Source organism: Azolla caroliniana, unplaced genomic scaffold (genome assembly GCF_043228905.1).
Source record: "Azolla caroliniana isolate FFs.n. ecotype wild unplaced genomic scaffold, voAzoCaro1.0.p SCAF_6, whole genome shotgun sequence".
Classification (NCBI taxonomy): Eukaryota; Viridiplantae; Streptophyta; class Polypodiopsida; order Salviniales; family Salviniaceae; genus Azolla; species Azolla caroliniana.
In genome coordinates, this window is record NW_028230441.1 from 14,107,128 (window position 1) to 14,127,582 (window position 20,455).

The window sequence follows — 20,455 nt, forward strand, 5'->3', positions numbered from 1 at the left end:
ATGGTAGCCGGAAGAGAGTTTACAAGAAGTATGTAAGAGTTTGAACATGTGCCGCCAAAATTTCGAGATGAATTGGGGACCCCGATCACTGATAATATCATCCGGAAGACCATGATGGCGAAACACCTCCCGCATGAGTAAATCAGCTGTCTCTTGACTAGTAATGGTCTTTGTGCATGGAAGGAAATGTGCCATCTTCGTAAAACGATCGACAACCGTGAGAATCGAATCAAATCCCTTGGAAGGTGGAAGATCCGTAATAAAGTCCAAGGAAATAGATTTCCATGGGCTCTCCGGAATAGGCATTGGCTGTAATAAGCCATATGGATGATGTCGAGGCTTTTTTGATCGGCAACATGTATCACAGCTACGAACATAATCCGTAACAAAATGGCGAAGCCGTGGCCACCAATATCGGCGAGAAATCAACTCAAAAGTCTTGTGGATGCCGAAGTGTCCCGCCATTGGTGTGTCATGACATTGTTGCATGACTTTGAGTCGAGAAGGACCGTCAGGCACATACAAGAGAGTTTGTCGAAAAAGTAACCCATCATGCCAACTAAACTGGGTGTAGTCTAGACGAGGATTTTGAGTTTGGGAGCTAGATGCACGATTTGGGATAATATGGCTCAAAACCTCTTGGGCGAACGCATCAGTCGCAATCTGCTCACGAATGGAATCAAGAAGCCTTGAATCTCCCGGTGTGTTGATGGTATGCATTGCCATTATTCGTAGACGATCAGGACCTAAGAGGATTTGCTTTTGGCTTTCAAATGCGGCCTCTCCAGGTTGAAGTTCCATATACGAACGTCTAGATAAAGCATCTGCTTTTCCTTGTTGCATCCCAGGGCGATATAGAATTACAAAATCGAAACGAGTTAAGAACTGCGCCCAACGAGCTTGTCGTCGATTCAAGACTCGAGCACTTTGAAAGTATGTTAGATTTTTATGATCATTGTAGACAATAATCTGCTGAGAAGAACCCTCCAGAAAATGACGCCATTGTTGAAAAGAATCCACAATGGCAAGAAGCTCTTTGTCGTGAATCTCATAGTTGATTTCTGCGGCTTCAAATTTTCGTGAGTGAAAAGCCACCGGGTGCAGTTCACCATCATCACCAATTTGGGATAGTACACTTCCGAGTGCGAAATCCGATGCATCAGCTTCAAGTATAAAGCGCCTCATTGGATCGACATGGATTAAGATTGGTGCGGATGTAAATGCTTGCTTTAAACCCTCAAATGCAGAGTTCGCATCTATACTCCATACAAATGGTCGATTCTTGTGCGTCAGTTGAGTGAGGGGCAACACAATTTTTGAATAATCTTTGATGAACTTGCGATAAAAGTTTGCGAACCCCAAAAAACATTGCACATCTCGCACGGACTGTGGTGTTTGCCAATCCAAAATTGTTTGAACCTTTGATGGATCCATAGAGATGCCATTTGAAGAGACTATGTACCCCAAAAACTCCACTTGACATTGGTCGAAACTACACTTCTCCAATTTTGCATAGAGACCATACTCTCGTAGCCGTTGCAAAACTTGGCGAACATGTATATCATGTTCTTCTTGAGTTTTTGAGTAGATCAAGATATCATCCAGGTAAACAATGATGAAGATATCGAGGAAGTCTCGAAAAATATCATTCGCCATATGTTGGAAGACTGCTGGTGCATTCGTGAGGCCAAAAGGCATCACTGTGTACTCAAAATGACCATAGCGAGTGCGGAACGCCGTCTTCCATTCATCCCCAGGACGAATTCGAACAAGGTTGTAGGCACCTCGAAGATCTAACTTCGTGAAATACTTTGCTTCACTGAGGCGTTCTAGAAGGCTTGAGATCAATGGGAGAGCATATCGGTTTCTAACGGTCACTTTATTCAAGCCTCGATAATCCACGACCATACGAAGCGTACCATCTTTCTTCTTAACGAAAAAGATGGGTGCACCAGCAGGAGATTTTGAATGTTGGATAAAACCATTTGCCAAGTTCTCATTGATATATTCTCGAAGAACCTCTAACTCCGTGGGCGAAAGATTATAAATTGGTCCCCATGGAGGCTCTTTTCCTGGCTGCAAATCAATTGGGCAATCATATGGTCGATGCTCTGGTAGTCTATTAGCCTTCACCTTATCGAACACATCGGAGAATTCTATGTACTTCTTTGGTAGTTGGACCCCCAATTCTTGTGAGCTAGATGAGGGAGTTGCTAAAACCGCAAATACCATCATGTCTTCCTTTCTTCCATCCTCTCGTAATTGATGTATAGAGATTGTTGAAATTGTGGGGGATCCTAGATCCTTAGTTGGAGCTTCAAGAGACTTGGATTGTACGGTGACCTCTTCAATAGTTCTTTTTCTCCAATCAATGGTTGGGTTATGTAACTCAAACCAAGGAAGACCAAGAACTAGAGAGTGCTCCGGACTACTAATGATGTTAAATGAGATGACACTAGCCAAATTACCTAGGACTACACGAATTGGTTCAGACTCTTCGACTATATCTCCTGATGCTATAGGGCGACCATCGATGACTCCTACAGCTACTGGGTTTGGGAGTTTTTTCAAGATGATGTTTTGAGTCAATGCAAACTCGCGATCCATGAAACAAGAATTGGCTCCGGAATCTAGGAGGGCAGAGGCTAGGGCGCGATGACCTGTAGATGTGCTAAGCTCGACTTGTGTAGAAAAAACTCTACTAACTTGATTTGATGAAATGGAACCACAACTAGGTACTGACTCTACATAACTAGGATGGTCCAACCAAATGGCTCCTATTTTGGCCGGACTTATTCGTTTAACACATCCTCTAATTGGCTCAAGACATCAAATCTATTCTCATGGCATGGGCTATTAGGCTTAGTACTTAAGTTATTAGAAGTGATAGTAGAACTTGATGTAGGGTTGTCATGTGCACTTACTTGGTAAACTTGACGCCTGGGTTTATGTGGACAATTCACAGCTATATGTCCTGGACCACCACAGTAGAGGCATAGGCGATGCGCCCGACGTCGTTGTTTCTCAGCATCTGATAAGGGCCCTCGACGTTGTGTCGACTCTATTTCCATCGGAGTGGGACCATCCCTCGTAACGGGTCTAGAACCTTGTGGCGGTGTGGCGACTATAGAAGCGTATGTCTGTTCCGGTTGGCGGCGTAACATTTGTTGACGTTCAGAACGTCGCTCAAATAGGCGATTATCACATCGCACAGCTCGGCTAATAGCTTCAGTAAGAGACTTTGGATCTTCATGGAAAGTAAGAAGAAGATCTTTGACATCGTTACGCAAACCCTGACGGAATTGATCCATTAAGGCTGCCTCATCCCAAGGGATGTCGCATGCCAAGAGACGGAAATCTGCGGCATAAGCTGAAGCGGGACGATCTCCTTGTCGGAGTCTTCGAATCTTGTTTATTGCAGTCCTAGTGCTATCCGTATCTCCAAAACTAGCTTGAAACTCCTTAACGAATGCCTCGAAATCCTCCAGTAATGGTGATTTCTTCTCAAGAAGTGGTGCAAACCATGCTAACGCTGTACCGCTTAGCAAGGTTCCTATTAATCCCACATGGGCAGCATCAGTTGGATACCGATTGGGATGTAACTGAATCACCAAACGAACTTGATTCAGGAAACCTCGAAAGAGAGATCTGGTACCATCAAACTTGGCAGGGAGGCTAATCTTTGGTTCCCTTGGGGAGTTTTGAACCCCCGCCGCTTGTTCTCGTAATGTTAATATAGTAGCCTCAAGTTGATGAACCCGTTGTGATAACTCCTCATATTGATGAGCTTTCTCAGTACTGACTTGTTGAAGATCCCCGAGTAGCCTTTGATTTTCTTGCTCTAATGCCACAAACTTAGTGGTGAGCATATCGAGCTCCGAAAGGACACGCATATACTCTTGCTTGCTGACCGACTCCATAACCGCGGGGGAAAAAGAAAGAAGGATAAAGAAGAAAGCTTGCTAGGGTTATTGGAGAAAGGGAAAAGAAATATTCGGTTCAAACTATCAAGAGTCACGACAGTTTGAACCGAATGAGTTGTGATGAGTGTATGGACTCTTATTTATAGGCCCTTATGGAGTATTCTAGAATGTTCTAGAATATTTTAGAATACTCAAGAGTCACGACAGTTTGAACCGAATGAGTTGTGATGAGTGTATGGACTCTTATTTATAGGCCCTTATGGAGTATTCTAGAATGTTCTAGAATATTTTAGATATTTATGAATAATAATAATAATAAATATAATCATGAAATATTCAAGAACATTCTAGAATAATCTAGAATGTTCTAAATATCTCGTAATAACTAAACATATAATTATTATGATTACATCTCACATATGTTATTACAATGGTTAAAGTACAATATGTAAACCAAGAGGTTATGGGTTCGATTCCTGGTTCGCCAAGATGAATGTCATGATAAGCCAAGATGTATGTCTTCATGACACAGTCGAATTCCCCATCAATTCCATAACCGAGAAATATGTATTTTGTTGCATGGGGTGCCAACTTGGTCCTTTTCTCCCTAGGGATGAATGCATAGGCTTCACATCCTAATACACGAAGCCTGTCATAGGTCGGTTGTTTTTCATAACCATAGTGCTTGTGGCACTTCGAGCTTGATTGCTTTCGATGACGATAGATTGATCAGATATATTCCCATCTGCAATGCTTCGGGCCAGAACTCCAGCTTTAGACCGGCTTGCTAGAGCATTGTCGTCCCCTCGCTTGGATCGTTTTGTTGATGTCGTCTGCAGTGCTTCGGCCACTCCATTTTGCATGGGTGTGTATGGAACAGTCTTTTGATGCCTGGTCCCTTTGTCAGACTGGTACTGTTTGCAGGCTCGGGAGGTATATTCGCCTCCATTGTCGGATCAAAGTGTCTTCACTTTGTGTCTTGACCGATTCTCCACGTCAATTAACCATCGGGCGAAGATCTCGATCGCTTCGTCTTTGGACCTAATCGAATAGGCCCAAACCTTCCGTGTTCAATCATCAACGAACATGATGAAGTATTGGGAGCCACCTAGTGATCGCTCAGGCATAGGCCCAAATATATCTGTGTGCACGAGCTCTAAGGGTTGTCGTAGCATCTCATAATGGAGAGAGTGCAGACTTCGGGATTGTTTCCTGTATCAACAATGCTTGCAGAAGTTCGTCTTTTCTTGGAGTTTCAGAATGTAGCTAACTGCCATCAACTGATTGAGTCCGGCTTGAGACATATGGCCAAGTCGGCCATGCCATAAGTTCGGGTCGGTCTTTTCGGCTACATTCACGGCCCCTTTTGGATTGATCTCCGTCATTGAATACAAGTTGTTGTACTTGTGTCCACTTCCAATTTTCGGGTTTCCACGACTAATCATCCATGTCAACTCACTCAGAGTTATCCTATACCCATCATTGGCTAACATGCCGATGGAGACTAGACTCCTTTTCAATGTGGGTACATGTCGAACTTGGTTTAGGACAATCGTGTTGCCATTTGACAGTTGAATTGGTACTTCGCCAATTCCTGCGATTCTACACTCCTGCCCATTGCTAGTAGGATTGTGCCACTAGTGCCAACCGAATAGTTTGAAAACCATTCGATGTTCGGGGTTACATGAAATGTGGCGTCATAGTCCAACAACCACATATGTGCATCTTGTGCAATGTGAAGGACTTCTTCGATCATCGAGTCCTTTAAGGAGAGGATATCTCCGAAGAGTGGTTTTAGTCGGATCGTCCTCGATTCCGCTCGGATTGCTGACCACTCTCTTTCCTCTTGATTGACCAACAGTCAGAAACATTGTGATTGGATTTTCTGTACTGGGTGCAGAAATCGCTTGGTCGACTGGTTCTCGACTTCGACCGATCGGTCTCCCCTCGTGTTGGATCGATTATGGTGTCGATCGGTTCTGTCGGCTTGTTCTTTTGATCAGCTCGGTCAGTTGATCGACTCAATCGAGTGGTGGGCTTCTACCGATTCGTCGATTGAGAGTCCCATCGATTTTTGCCGAATATCCTCGGTGAGGACTTGGTCGATCATTTCATCTAGATTTAGGATCGGATGGCTATTGGCAAATTTTGTGCATAATATCTCCCAACTCTCCGGCAAGCTCAATAGGAGGTCAAGGGCTTTAACTTCTTCTTCGAAGTTAATCTCTTGGGAGGAGAGTTCAGAAAACACCCGGCTGAAGCTGTTGATGTGGGAGGTTGCAAGATCTGACTCTCTCATCTTCATATTGAATAGTTGTCGAATCAGTATGAGTTTCGATGAGGACTTCTTTTCATACACTGCTTGCAACTTCTCCCATAACGAGAAATTTGTTGTCTCTTTGGCCATGTTGAAATAAATATTCTCAGCCAAATGCATTCGGATGGTGGAGTGGGCGATTTCATCTAGTGATCTCCACTCTTCGGTTGGCATCGTAGTGGGCTTTTCACTATGTCGAATAACTTCGACTTGTCTTCTGATGATCAGCACATCTTACATCATCTCCTTCCACAAGGCGAAATTTTTGCCATCAAACTTTTGGATTTCAACTCTTGTTCCGGATGTTGAAGCCCTATTCCCTTTTTGAAAGTGAGATTTTACTGACCTTGTCTTCTTTTTCAACTTTCTCTGCTTCTTTTGTTGTTGTCGAACAACAAGATGCTCTGATACCACTTGCGGTCTATGATGTTCAATGTGTATGCGGAAATATATAGCCCTACTTGTGAGTTATGTGCTCAGCAAACAACCCAAAAAGTATGGTAGGAGAATAGACATAAGCATAGACACATTTTTTAGCTTTTAATGGAAGCTTTTGTTATTTCTCTGTTCTCTCTCTTGTAGAGACTCAAGATACAAGATGTAAGAAGAGTACTAAGTTACAACATTAGGTTAAATTGCTTATATACTAAGCCCTACCGATTTGGATGTGTTCACACTAGTAAGGATACAAAGGTGGAAGGAGTCAACCTTTTATACCAACAGTTCATTCTCGATTTGAACGAGGTAAAATCAGCCATGTATGACAAAGGTCTCAAAACCGAGACGAACATCAAGTTGTGGCACAAGAGAATCGGCCACATCATCCTCCAACGGCTCCGAGCTATGCAATCAAAGGGAGTCGTCATCAGACTTTTGGACTTTGAGTCGAAACGATTCGACCAAGTGTGCGAAGCATGCCAACTCGGCAAACAACATCGACTCCATTCCCAAAGGAGAACTACCTAAGTAAAGGCCTCCTTGACATGATCCACTTGGATGTATGGGGACCAGCTCAAACACCGACCGTCGGAGGATGCCAGTACTACGTCACCTTCATCGACGACTACTCGCACTACACGTGGATCTTCCCGATGAAGAAGAAGAGTGAAGTGCTCTCACACTTCCAAAAGCTCAAGAGCCAAATCGAAAAAGAAACCAGTCGGCACATTCGATGCCTACGATCGGATGGAGGCAATGAGTACTTCTCCGAGGAATTCATCTCCTACCTCCAAGATGAAGGCATCCGGAGAGAATTCTCATGCCGACACACCCTAACAAAATGGAGTAGCCAAAAGAAAGAATCGGCATATACCTGAGGTAGGACGGGCCATGTTGCATGAGAAGCACATGCCGAATTTCTATTGGGCTGAAGTTACATCCATGGCTGTCTATCTCATGAATCGATGCACCACTAATGGAGTAAATGAGCTAACTCATACGAGATCTTTGTTGGAAGGAAGTTGATCCTTTCACGCCTCAAAGTGTTCAGAAACATTGCAGATGTACGCATCTCGAATGAAAAACGACAAAAGCTCGACAACGAAGTCAGAGAAATGTATCCTCACACGTTTGGGAAAAGGGGATAAAAGTGCTTTAACCCCTCGACTCGAGTGATTTGGGTGAGTTGGGAAGTAGTTTTCGACGTATTGGCATCATGGTATGAGCCCGATTTGGCTCCATCCGAGCCGACCGAGGAATAGTTGGTCGTCAACTCGGATGACGATATTTAGCAAAGTCCTTTACCAAAGGACAATCCAAGCTCTACCATCATGGCCAAGTCCGAAATTGGACAAAGGCAAAGGTAAGATGCCTGAATATAAGGTCGACCACCCCAACGACAGTGATTTGGATGTGTCGGCTCGCTCACTAGATAGTGAGTTTGGTGTACCCATTATGCGGACACCCAGAGTAAAAAAGGCGCTCACATCTGCAAACGAAAAACTCTTACGCTCATCTCGAGAGAAGAACCCGATCACTCGGTTCGGCTACAACGAGTATATGGCCCATCATTACGCCTTTGCGATGAAGGTCACGGCCGAACAAGAGCCCGAAAGCTTTATGGAAGCTGCTTGTGACCCCCGATGGTTAGCATCCATGGATGTGGAGATGCAAGCACTCGGCCTTCAACCATTTAGCGCTACAAGCCTTCGTCATAGGCTTGAGGGGGAGGAACCGAAACTGCCACGAAAATGCCGACTTCGAAAGCCGAACAAAAGCTGACATCGAAAGTCGGACAACCTCGAAAGCAAAACCGGATGTCAGACGCCTCACACTTGAGCTTGAGGGGGCGTGTTGAGATATCAAACTCAACTAGGTTTAGTTATTTAGTCAACCATGTAACTTAGTAGCTACATAATTAGAATCTAGTTAGAAGTGTTGACTTTAAAGCCTTAAATAGGATTTTGTACTTAGTGGGGATGCATTCTAGATCCTCCACTACCAAGTTCATTAAATATAGGACTTACATCCTCATACCTATATTCTCCTCACATATGTGCACCCTTGGACACGAGATGTATATATACCTCATTGTGGGTATCCTTGTTCTTTGATGTTTGTCAATATAGAGAAAGGTCTTTAGCTACACTCTCGTTAATCATCCCCCATTTATCTCATTGCTCATAAGTGTAACTTCCTCTATCTCTTTCTTTCACACACATATCACATACGTGATTCACTTCTCACATAATTAGACACTAATTAACACTTAGTTAATTACCTAAGTATTAACAATTTTTATGTGTCTTTTGGATCTTTTTGCTAGCTTCCCATGTGAGTCTTGGAAGTCAATGTGAAGTTCCTTATTGAACCTTGAGCATGTATTCAACAACCCTTTCCATGGCCATGATCTAAGCAAGAAGTGATCTCGTCTCAAGAAGTAGGAGGGTGTATAACTTTTGTTTCTTGACTTCAAGAAACTCTATAAGAAAATGCTTTTGAAATTTTTTGAGCTCTTTTTAAGTTGACTTGCAAATGCAACTACTCTGTACTTCCACCCCATAGAGAAGCACAAATGTCACCAAAGTGTAATAAAGGTATTTGTCGAGGACTCAATACCTAATATCTCAATGATTGCTTTTGTTCTCAAATGTATAATACACTCTCTTTCTCCCCTGTAGGTGATGGGTGGCACATTCATTCCATCTGATTTTCAACGGATCTTTAGAACCAAGGTGCTTAAACCTTTCCAAGTGGCTCATTATTATACATAATGCATGTTTTATCCTTATTTAGGCTCTTCACAAACATAAACTTTGTTTTAGAGCTATTAACCCTCAACTTTGTATGCATGAGACACTCTTCCAATGCCCACGTAAGCTTGTGTGCATCTCCTAAACTATTTGCAAAATGTACCACATCATCTACCATATAACAAAAGCATGATGACTACATTCGAAATGACAACTTCTTCAATGTCTTCTTCCTTTAGAAACTTGGCAATCCTTTGTTCTAATTCATCACTACACAAACCAAATAGAGTTGGTGAGAGGGGACATCCTTGCTTAACACCAAGAGATAGATAGATAGATAGTTATAGAGAGAGAGAGAGAGAGGGAAAGACTCCATGAACAAATCCTAAATGAAGATAAAAAGAGGGAATGTAAGATTGGTCATGTCTACCCATAAACAAGCGCCACCAAATGCCTCATCTTGATTGTACTATTGTGCTTGTAGAGTCTTAACTCAAGGCTCGAATACTTCCAAACGATGGGTTGTTTGTGTTTATGGAGATGGTGTTTGCTTCCTCTCCCAAGATGAGCTTGGGAAAAAATGGATTAAGCTAGTTGTTTGGGGGCAAATGGAACATGGGGAGGGAAAGTCAATGCCCTTGCATATATTATTCCAATGGATATGGGAGTGCCTTATCTACGAAAGTTCCATGGACACTTTTGGTCTTTAATTGCATGACATGGTGCAAATTATCTAAACCCCTCTCGAAATACAAAGTGGCATCTCTACTTTAGATGTCAAATTATATAAAATACATCTATAAATGCAATATTCTTCTAGTTCTATGTCTTCATTACATGGTTGGCAATGGGCATAACATATTGTGAGTTGCTACTTTCTTCCATCTTCTAATATCTAACATGAGGGAATGCAAAGAGGTGCATATTTGTCTAATGTTCACCTACAAGCTAGGCGTGTATCCATGTATGTAGGGTAAATGATGAAACAATCAATGAAGACTTGTAGAATAATGAGATGTTAACCCATGCCCTCAACACAACTCACTTTCCCCTTGTTAAGCCCTAAATTGGGGTAGTCCCAAAAGTAATGAATGGTTTTCATTGGTATAAGTATATACCATGCAACGTTAACCAAGTAGTGAAATGAACATTACAATTTCTGATGTTCGATTGCTACTAATTGCATTGAGGAAGCAAGCAAAACTTTAGCTACCATGGTGGATGATGTCGTAGATTAGGTTTGATTGACCTCTTGTGGCTTTGCTCATATCATAGGTGGTGAGCGGTTTTTCCATGTGCTCTGGTTTATTGTGATGAGAGTTGCATCAAAAGCCATGACATTGAGCAATTGGGGCAGACGTGTGTGTGTGTGTGTGTGTGTGTGTGTGTGTGTGTGTGTGTGTGTGTGTGTGTGCACGCACGTGCGAGTGATGATGATGTGGGGGGGTGGGGTAGGGTTGTCCTTAGATCTTTTTCCTTATCTTTGACTCAAGTAGGTAGTAGTGGTGGTGGTGGTGGTGTCTACAATCTATGTACATATGTGGTGTGTAAGAAGAAGGATCTTTGAACCCCCCACCCCCCCCCCAAAAAAAACAATCTCTTTTTCGTTTCTCATCCCTTTTTATTTAACACATAAACAAATGTTCTCTCGCTCTTCTATGTGTGTATTAAAACAAGACGACACCACACATGTTCTCTCTCTCTCTCTCTCTCTCTCTCTCTCTCTCTCTCTGTGTCTCTTTATATACATACACATACATGACTATGATGGAACTTTCAACCTTTTTTACGCCCATCTCTCTCTCTCGGAGCGCGCTCGCACAAAAACACACGCACACGCGCGCGCGCACACACATATACTCTCTCTCTCTCTCTCTCATTCGCTTTCGTTGTTGCTACAGTTCTCCTGCAACAAGCTCGTGGGCAACCCCACCCCCCCTCGTGCTCTCTCTCTCTCTCTCTCTCTCTCTCTCTCTCTCTCTCTCTCATTGTGGATGCGTGTTGCTGCAGCTGCTACTACCTGCTTGCCCTGCCTTTTACTCAGCGCCTTGTCCCCCCCACCTCTCCCTTTTAAGTCTAGACTCTACACCCCTCCTCTCTCTCTCTCTCTTTCTCCCTACCTATTATTCCTCCACCTATGATAGGATGCTCCTATTTATTAGTAAAGTAAGGTAAGGTAAAGACGATGGTAGGAGGGGGGGGGGGGGCTAGCTGAAGAGTTCTCATACATATTTAATTAGATAATACCCCTACATTTCACCGCACATGCCCCCCCCCCCTCTCTCTCTCTCTCTCTCTATCTATATTTTTGTTATTATTGTTTACAATTTTCTGTTTCTCTTGCATATTGTTTGTTTGTGTACACTTATCCCTTATCTATTGCTTAAACGAAGGGGACTCTGTGTCTCTCTCTCTCTCTGCTTTAACAGTAATTCCAACATTCACCTGAACATTGTTATGATCCCATCTCATTTTGCTCAATTATATGATGCATTATTCTTCCTCAACAATACTTTCTCTCTCTCTCTCTCTCTCTCTCTAGCGTTTTTGCTCCATGACCTCCATCCACTAACCTTAACTACTCGCATAGTCCGTCCTCAACAATCTCAATCATCTAATCTCTCTCTCTCTGACTGCGATCTTGTAGACGACGGCGCTCCTTGCGAAAGCCCTACATTTGAACCATGCAAACCCTAACCTCCACCTTGATACGACATTTGAAGCATTGATCAAATTTAGCAGCAAAGTTAGCAATCTCTGTTTCTCTCTCTGTCGAGAGAGAGAAAGAGAAAGAGTCTGTCTCTCTCTTCCTCCCTCCCTTCTAGTTGTTGACCTTGGCCGTCGTGAATTAAAAAAAGGGCTAGCTAGGGCTGAATGAAGCAAAATAAGATGAAGAAGAGCCTTGTGCACATGCACATGCACTTCTTCTTCATCCTCCTCCTCCTCCTAGTAATAATCATAATATTAATGATAATAGAAGGTGAAGGGGCAGCAGGGGGCATGACGACGCTGAAGGTGAAGGTGAAGGTGAAAGTGGAGGAGGAGGAGGAGGCGGCGGCCCCAACCCCCCAAATGAGCAGCGGCGAGGAAGAGGCACTGTTCGAGGTGATGGAGTCAATGGCGGGGGAGGTGGCGTGGCGATCCCTGCACCCTCAGCCTTGCACTTACGACACTTGGGAGGGCCTGGTGTGCGAGCAACTCCAAGATGGGCTCCTCCATGTCACAAGACTTGACTTCGGCTACAAACCAAACCCTACTTGTACCAGCAATGCATCCATCCCCTTGGCCATCACCAGGCTCCCTTGGCTCAGGAGTCTCTTCATCTTTGAGTGCTTCAATGGCCATAACACCACTATCCCCCCTTTCCTTGCTAAATTGGCACCCTCTCTCCAGGAGTTGAGCTTCAGAGCCAATTCTGCACTTGTCGGTGGCATCCCCGTCGAGCTCTCCACCCTCTCATCCCTCCAATTGCTTAGCCTGTCACAAAACAATCTCCATGGCACCCTCTCCCAGGACCTGTCCCGCCTTCGCGCACTACAACACCTCGATTTCAGCGACAACCTACTCTTTGGGACACTCCCCCCAGAGTTGGGCGCCTTACAAAACCTTGTCATTCTTGACCTTAGCACTAATTTGTTCACCGGATCTTTGCCGTCCTCGTGGGGCAACTTGACCAAGCTCCAAAAGCTCGACTTGAGCCTCAATTCACTTCGTGGGCCACTCCCACCCGAGTTCGGGAACCTTCAGAACTTGCAATTTCTGGCTGTCAATCAAAATTCAATCAATGGACCATACCCGGCTTCAATGGCAAACCTTGGGAGTCTGCAATACCTTATAATGGACAACAACCCCATGAATTCCACATTACCGAGCTTCATAGGAGCATTTAAAAGCTTAATGGCATTGAGCCTGTCCAACTCTGGATATTCCGGGGATATTCCCTCATCGCTCAGCATGCTTAGAAACTTGACAGTGTTGTCTTTGGATAGGAACAATTTGTCCGGAGAGATTCCCCAAGGCTTAGGGAATCTCGACAATCTTTATCAGCTTAATTTGAGCAAAAATAGTCTGAGTGGGCCGATTCCTTTCTCCCCGCAGTTTGTGACGAAGCTTGGGCGAAACATGGACCTTCGTGGAAATCTCGGTTTATGTTCACATTGGTCGGACCCTAAGATTTCAATCAACACACCTGGCTTGCAAGGTGTGGGTATGTGTGGTGACCCCAAATATTCGACTTTGTTAAGCTCATCAGATTCATGCAATATGAGACTAGGCATACTAGGCAGGTCCTCATGGAAAGCTGCAGTGCTATTCTCAGCTTCAATGCTCATCTTTAATAGTAACTTTGGGTTGTGAAGCGAATTCGAGCCAAATTGTGAAGAGAATGTCATGATGATATGGCGGCAGCATCAACAACAACGACAACAACGACAACTTATATATAATTAATTGGTTCCTATGCATGCCAACTTAGGAAGGATGTCGTCTGTTCATCATTACATGTATTAAAGGGTTTATAAGTACTAAAAGAAGACCTTTGCATTTTCTTCCTTTGATAGTTTCCATTTTTCTTCCCTTATTATGAGGAGAGAACGGCCATTCTCGGTGGGGTGGTGTACAACAAAGAAGGCTGCCACTTCTGGTACCACACAAATCTCTGATAAGATAGAAAATATATACATCCCTGCTGATCCATCTCTATATTCTTGCTTCCTGTTCCAGCTATAACATAATATGCCATTCTTATTTGTATAGTCACATGGTGTCTTGCCTTCCTCTTCTACAGGCATTTGTGATAAGGTTTCCACAGGCACAGCATTAATGTTGCATATGGTCTCTTTTATATCTATCTCATTGTTTTTATCCTATGACTAGTTAATTCTCTTCGATGATTTCATGGATGAGGGGGGTCTAAGCATTTTTAACCATCACCTATTGCTTGCTAAGCTTCACTGGCTTTTAATCCTCCGGTTTCCCCAAAAATCTCCCCCTCCTTTAACTCTATTATCACGGGGGATAAATATAATTAATGGTGAACTCTCCTGAGTATTTGCAGCAATTTTTGTGTTCGGTTTTTTTACTCTGTGAAGTAGCTAGGCACTGGTAGGTTATAACTTATATATATGTATGTCTTATTACATTGTCGATGAAGTGTGAGCACTATCAAGCAAATAAATGCATTGACTTAATGTCTTACTCTGCGTCGGGAGAAGATATGTCATAAAAGAATGTAATATAATATGCACTATACCAAGAGGTGAGAAACCAATCAATAGTATTTACATCTCCAGCTAGAGGCATTAAACAAGAGAGGGCATATAAGTATGTACATATGTAATAATGTATGGCTGCCAATTGAGACTTAACAACATGTGGAATATCACATACACAATGGAGTTTAGGATGGAGTAGTCTAAACAAAGTGTCCGAATCAGATGACTTGCTAGGATCCTTAACTTCACAAAATGAGCAACTTGATGCACAAAAAAATATTAAATAGTGGTTGCTCCATATTAGTAGAAGAAAGATCTCATACGATTGTAGTTCGCAAACATCATACTTATTGCCCAACACAAACATTGTAACAACACAACCATTGCGCGAAATCCCAAGTTGACAAGGCTAAGGAAATAGACATTCCTTTCAAGACATTGGCTAAAGACATGGTAACGTATATATGTGTTTTTGGTTCTAGTGTCTCTCTCCACAACCAACTAGAAGGGAAGAAAATATCAAACTAGAGTTTTTCATATAGTAAATGAAGGTTTACATGTACATATCCCCTATTAGTTTTGTTCAATCTAGAAAGCACATATCTCGAGAAATATATATGTACATATATCAAGCTTCGAAATTTCGAGACAAAAAGCAAATGTTTCCGTTTAGCTAGCATGTATGTGGAAAGGCACATACATGCATGCATGTAGCTATGTGCTCTTTGGAATATGTATTGTTCATGTACAATGAATTTTAGATTCTACCTCTACGTTGTCAATAGTATAGCAACTTGAAGGATCACATCCTTCCATCAATGGGGTCTGTTTGTGGGCCATTGCTAGTTGGAAAGTTGTTGAATAATATATGAACAAAAATATTTAGACCGTCTACGGTTATTGGCATGGCAAACGTTTAAGTGAAAATATTGATATGTGTGCGTGACTTAACTTCGTTAAGTGTGGAAAGTACGGATGTGAAGAAGAATATATATATATATATATATATATATATATATATATATATATGTCTTTAAACTTTGAAGTTTGAGTAGATGAACTATTCACTTTGTGTATCTAGCATGCATCTAGAAGTGCACATGCATGCATACAATGCTTAACCTATGGGATGCAAATAATGCCACACATATTGTACAAACCAATATCTTTTGTTTGTTTGTGTTTTTAGCAAACATGCAAAGTTTTAGATTTTTTCTATGTGTTTTTAACAAATAATGTACAAACATTACTTCCTTATATGTTAAATGAAATTTTTATTTTAAACACAATCACTTACCACAATGGGAATAGTTGCAATAAATATAAAAACATTGAGGTCCAACAGCAAAATTATGTGGTTCAAAATAATATTGCATAAATAGTATTTTGTTCATTACATTATGAGATTGCCCCTCAGGTCTCGATGCTTCACTGATTCTATGCAGGGGCACAAGCCAGGCGAGACTTACTGCCATTCCCTTCCGCCTCTAGAAAAGCCAGCAACATAGACCCATGGGAATGCCTTGGGCAGAAAACGAAGATAACTAAAAAAGGGTGCAACACCAAGACTTCCCAAGAGGTCACTCATCCCAGTACTGTTCTAGCCCAACCACAATTAACTATGGAGTTTCAATGAGATTTGGTGTATTAGCACTAATATGACCACATCATAGCAACACTTTACGTTGCAAGGTACATGAAGAGCAACAAAATGCTCTACAAGAACAACAAAAATGGAGGCCCTACGCCACCATTCCAACTGCATGCGTGACTAGTGGTGAAGGCTAAGGCTAGAGAAGGAAATATATATATATATATACATACATACATACATACATACATTGTTGAGAATCAAGCTCAACCTAGTGCAACGTGTGAACACACCCTTTGAGAATCTATGATCCCTCAAAGGTCAAGAGTCACACCACTACTCTCTCTCTGTCCCTGGTTTTCGATCACCGATTCCTTGGACTGTTCTTCATCTGAATCCGATTCGGGGTCTTGTCCGGTTCCAGTGTCAGATTCTTCTTCTTCGGTCGGTTTGGTTTCTTGTCCGATTCCATCCGGTTCTTCGAGTGTCATCCGGCTTCCGACCAGATGGGTCCTAACACCTTCCGACCGATCTCTGTCGGTTGACCCGAAGTTTGTTGTCTTCTTCTCCGACTCCCAGTCGGTAATGATCTTGTCTTCCATGAAGACTATGTTTCAACTCTGAAAAACCTTCTTCTCGACCAAGTCCCATACACGATAGCCAAACTCATCATCACCATATCCGAGGAATATGCATGGTCGGGACTTCGGATCTAATTTCCCTCTCTTGTCCTTCGCTACATGCAAGTAATCAAGACAACCGAACACCTTCAGATGTCGGTAAGACACGTCTTTACCGGTCCATACTCTCTGTGGTGTGTTTCCGTCCAAGGGTGCTAAGGTGATCTGTTTATCACATAGGTCATCGTCATCAACGCCTCAGTCCAAAACGTCTTGGACAACTTAGCATCTGCCAACATGCTTCGGACTCTCTCCATCACAGTCTAGTTCATCCTTTCATCCAATACATTTAGTTCTGATGTCTTCGGCACGGTGAATTCAAGCCGAATCCCTTTTGATTGGTAGTACTCCTCGAACTGCCCCCGGTATTCGCCTCTATTGTCTGCTCGAATCACCTTCAGCTTCCGACTGGTTTCCCTTTCCACTCTTGCATGGAATTCCTTGAAGTCGGATAATACCTGATCCTTTGTCTTCAACTGTGAGACCCACAACTTCTGGCTATGGTCATCTATGAACGTCATGAAGTACTGCGACACAACATGTGACTTTGTGTCCACTTGGCATACATCGGTATGCACAAGCTCTAGTGGTTCTTTCCGTCTTGTCGGTGGACTCGACCGGAAAAAGGTTCGGTTCTGCTTGTCGGCCAAGCAATCGATGTTCTTCTCAAGTTGCACGTCTTTCACCTCCGAAATGAGATTATCTTCGACAAGTCTCCGCATTCCCATCTGGCTCATGTGGCACAACCTATTGTACCACAACTCACCAGCAGTATCACATACCACGTTCATTTCTACCCAGCATATCCAAGCATGGATCAAGTACAGTGTGTTGATATTCCGGGCTCAACCCACGATCAGGCTCCCTTTCCAAAACTTCATGACTCCATTTCAGATGCTACCCTGTAGCCTTCGTCAACCAGCCTACCGGTTAATATCAGGTTCAACTGAACCTCCGAAACATGTTAGACCTCTTTTAGTTGCAGCTCATGTCAGAACCAAGGATAAAAGATAGAGTGATGGAAGAAGGATATTAGAGAACACGAGAAGAAAGGAACGAAATACTAAGAGAAGAATGGATGTATAAGATAGAGAAAGAAAGAGAATGGATACAAGATATGTAATGAGAGCTAAAGATTGGTGTTGATTCGAATTGATTTGAGAATACATGTATGCCCTTATTTATAGGTTCCTATAGAATAGCTTAGAGATTTCTAGAATGTTCTAGACCTAGAATGCTCTAGGACATTCTAGAACATTCTAGAATAATCTAGAGTTTTTACAATAATCAATGTAATACAAGAAGTAGCTTTTATTGTTTTATATAACAATAAGCTATCTTAATGGTTGAGGTTTTCAAGTATGAATTACAAGGTTCGAGGTTCAAGTCCGGGTGACGTCATGTGTTCATGACACTATCCCTCCTTCGAGAACGCCGAGTGGAAGTCGGCGTTAACATTGTTGGGTCAGGCTTGTTTGGATAGTGACGATGGAAGTCGTTGACCAGAGCTTCAGCATTACAAACGTTATCGATGGGTTCCCAAGTGCAATCACTCGGAGGATAACCAAGCCAATCAACTAGATAATAAAGCTTATTGCGCACAATCTTAGAATCGAGAATAGCAGCTACCTCATATTCGGGGCCATCCACAAGTTGTACAGAAGGCGGTGGTGGCACGACACGATTAGGAATTAAAGAGGTGTGGCAAGGTTCCAAAAGAGAGCTATGAAAGACAGGGTGAAGCCGCATATGTGCAGGAAGGTTAAGACGAAATGTTGCATCATTAATCTGCGCCGTGATGACAAAAGGACCTAAGCGTTGATAGTCAAGCTTAGCACACGGTCGGGTAGTCTTGATGTGACGACGAAGCAACCATACACGGTCACCAACCTTAAACGGAGACTTAAGACGATGTCGATCGGCATTGGTCTTATGGTGTGCTTGCGCTTTCTGAAGATGTGACGATAACTCGAACTGGATTTGTTGTAGTCGGTGGAGGTGATGCGCCGCACTAGGGTTTCGTGACACCTCGGGAAGATCCAATATACACCATCGAGGGTGGTTGCCGGTGTAGGCAAAGAAAGGTGTAACTTTGGTAGAAGAGTGGACCGTGTTGTTGTATGCAAACTTGGCAAGATGTAAAATATTACTCCAATCATCTTGTTGATAACTAATGAAACATCAAAGATATTGCTCGAGCGTTTGATTTGTGCGCTCTGTTTGTCCGTCAGTTTGTGGATGATAAGCCGAAGAGAGTTTGCAAGAGATTTTGAGGCCTGCCCGTAGGTGCTTCCAAAAGTGTGAGATAAATTGAGGACCTCGATCGCTAATAATATCATTCGGGAGACCATGATGGCGAAATACTTCACGCATAATGAGATCTGCAGTTTCTTCACTATTGATGGTCTTTACACATGGGACAAAATGTGCCATCTTGGTGAACCGATCCACTACTGTTAAAATAGTATCAAAGCCTTTGGAAGGTGGCAGATCCGTGATGAAATCCATAGAAATAGACTGCCATGGCTTGTTGGGAGGGGGTAATGGTTGTAGTAAGCCATAAGGGTGATGCCGGGGTATTTTGGCGTGACAGCAGGTGTCACAAGTGCGAACATAATCTTCGACAAATTTTTGCAAGTGAGGCCACCAAAACGAACGTTTCACCAGCTCAATGGTCTTGGAAATACCAAAATGTCCAACCATGGGGGCATCATGACAATGTTTCAACACTTGAAGTCGGGGTGATCCGTCGGGGACGTAAAGGAGATTCTTGTAGAAGAGTAAACCATCTTGCCACTTGAAGTCATGATAATGTTGAGATGACCCTAGCAATGTGGAGCAAGATGGACGACTTGAACCACAATGGGCTAAGACATCCTTAGCAAAATCATCCGAATGAAGTTGTTGCCGAATAGTGTCAAGAAGGGTAGAATCAAGTGGTGTGGCATAAATTGTTGTTACCTGTAGCTTTGATGGCCCGAGGAGAGTTTGCTTTTGATTGTCAAAGGCTGGATCTCCAGGTCGAAGTGTTAGATATGAACACCGAGACAGAGCATCTGCTTTCCCTTGTTGTTTTCCGGGGCGAAAAATGATCTTGAAATCGAAACGCGTTAGAAATTGGGCCCATCGAGCTTGTCGTCTATTTAATACTCGAGCTGTTTGAAAATATGTGAGATTTTTGTGATCACTATAAATGATAATCTGATGAGGTGATCCTTCTAGAAAATGACGCCATTGCTCGAATGAGTCGACCACAGCTAGTAACTCCTTGTCATGTACCTCATAGTTTATCTCCGAAACAGTAAATTTTCTCGAGTGAAACGCGACTGGATGTATCTGCCTGTCCTCGCCTGGTTGCGATAGGATACTCCCCAATGCAAATTCTGATGCATCCGCCTCAATAGTAAATGGCTTTTCAGGATCAATATGTGCTAGGATGGGTGCTGATGTGAATGCCTCTTTCAGCTGCGTAAAAGCCTTGTCCGCTTCGATACTCCAAAAAAAGGCTTGATTTTTCTTGGTGAGTTGAGTAAGGGGCAA

General features: G+C 42.9%; 1 protein-coding gene across 1 annotated transcript; it reads left to right on the forward strand.

Moving 5' to 3' along the window:
* The first annotated feature begins 12,460 nt into the window (after positions 1-12,460).
* Positions 12,461-14,332, forward strand: LOC147863168 (uncharacterized). The gene has a single exon (XM_087321822.1). The coding sequence runs from the start codon at positions 12,504-12,506 to the stop codon at positions 13,785-13,787; it is 1,284 nt and encodes a 427-aa protein (XP_087177948.1). The 5' UTR covers positions 12,461-12,503; the 3' UTR covers positions 13,788-14,332.
* Positions 14,333-20,455: the final 6,123 nt, after the last annotated feature.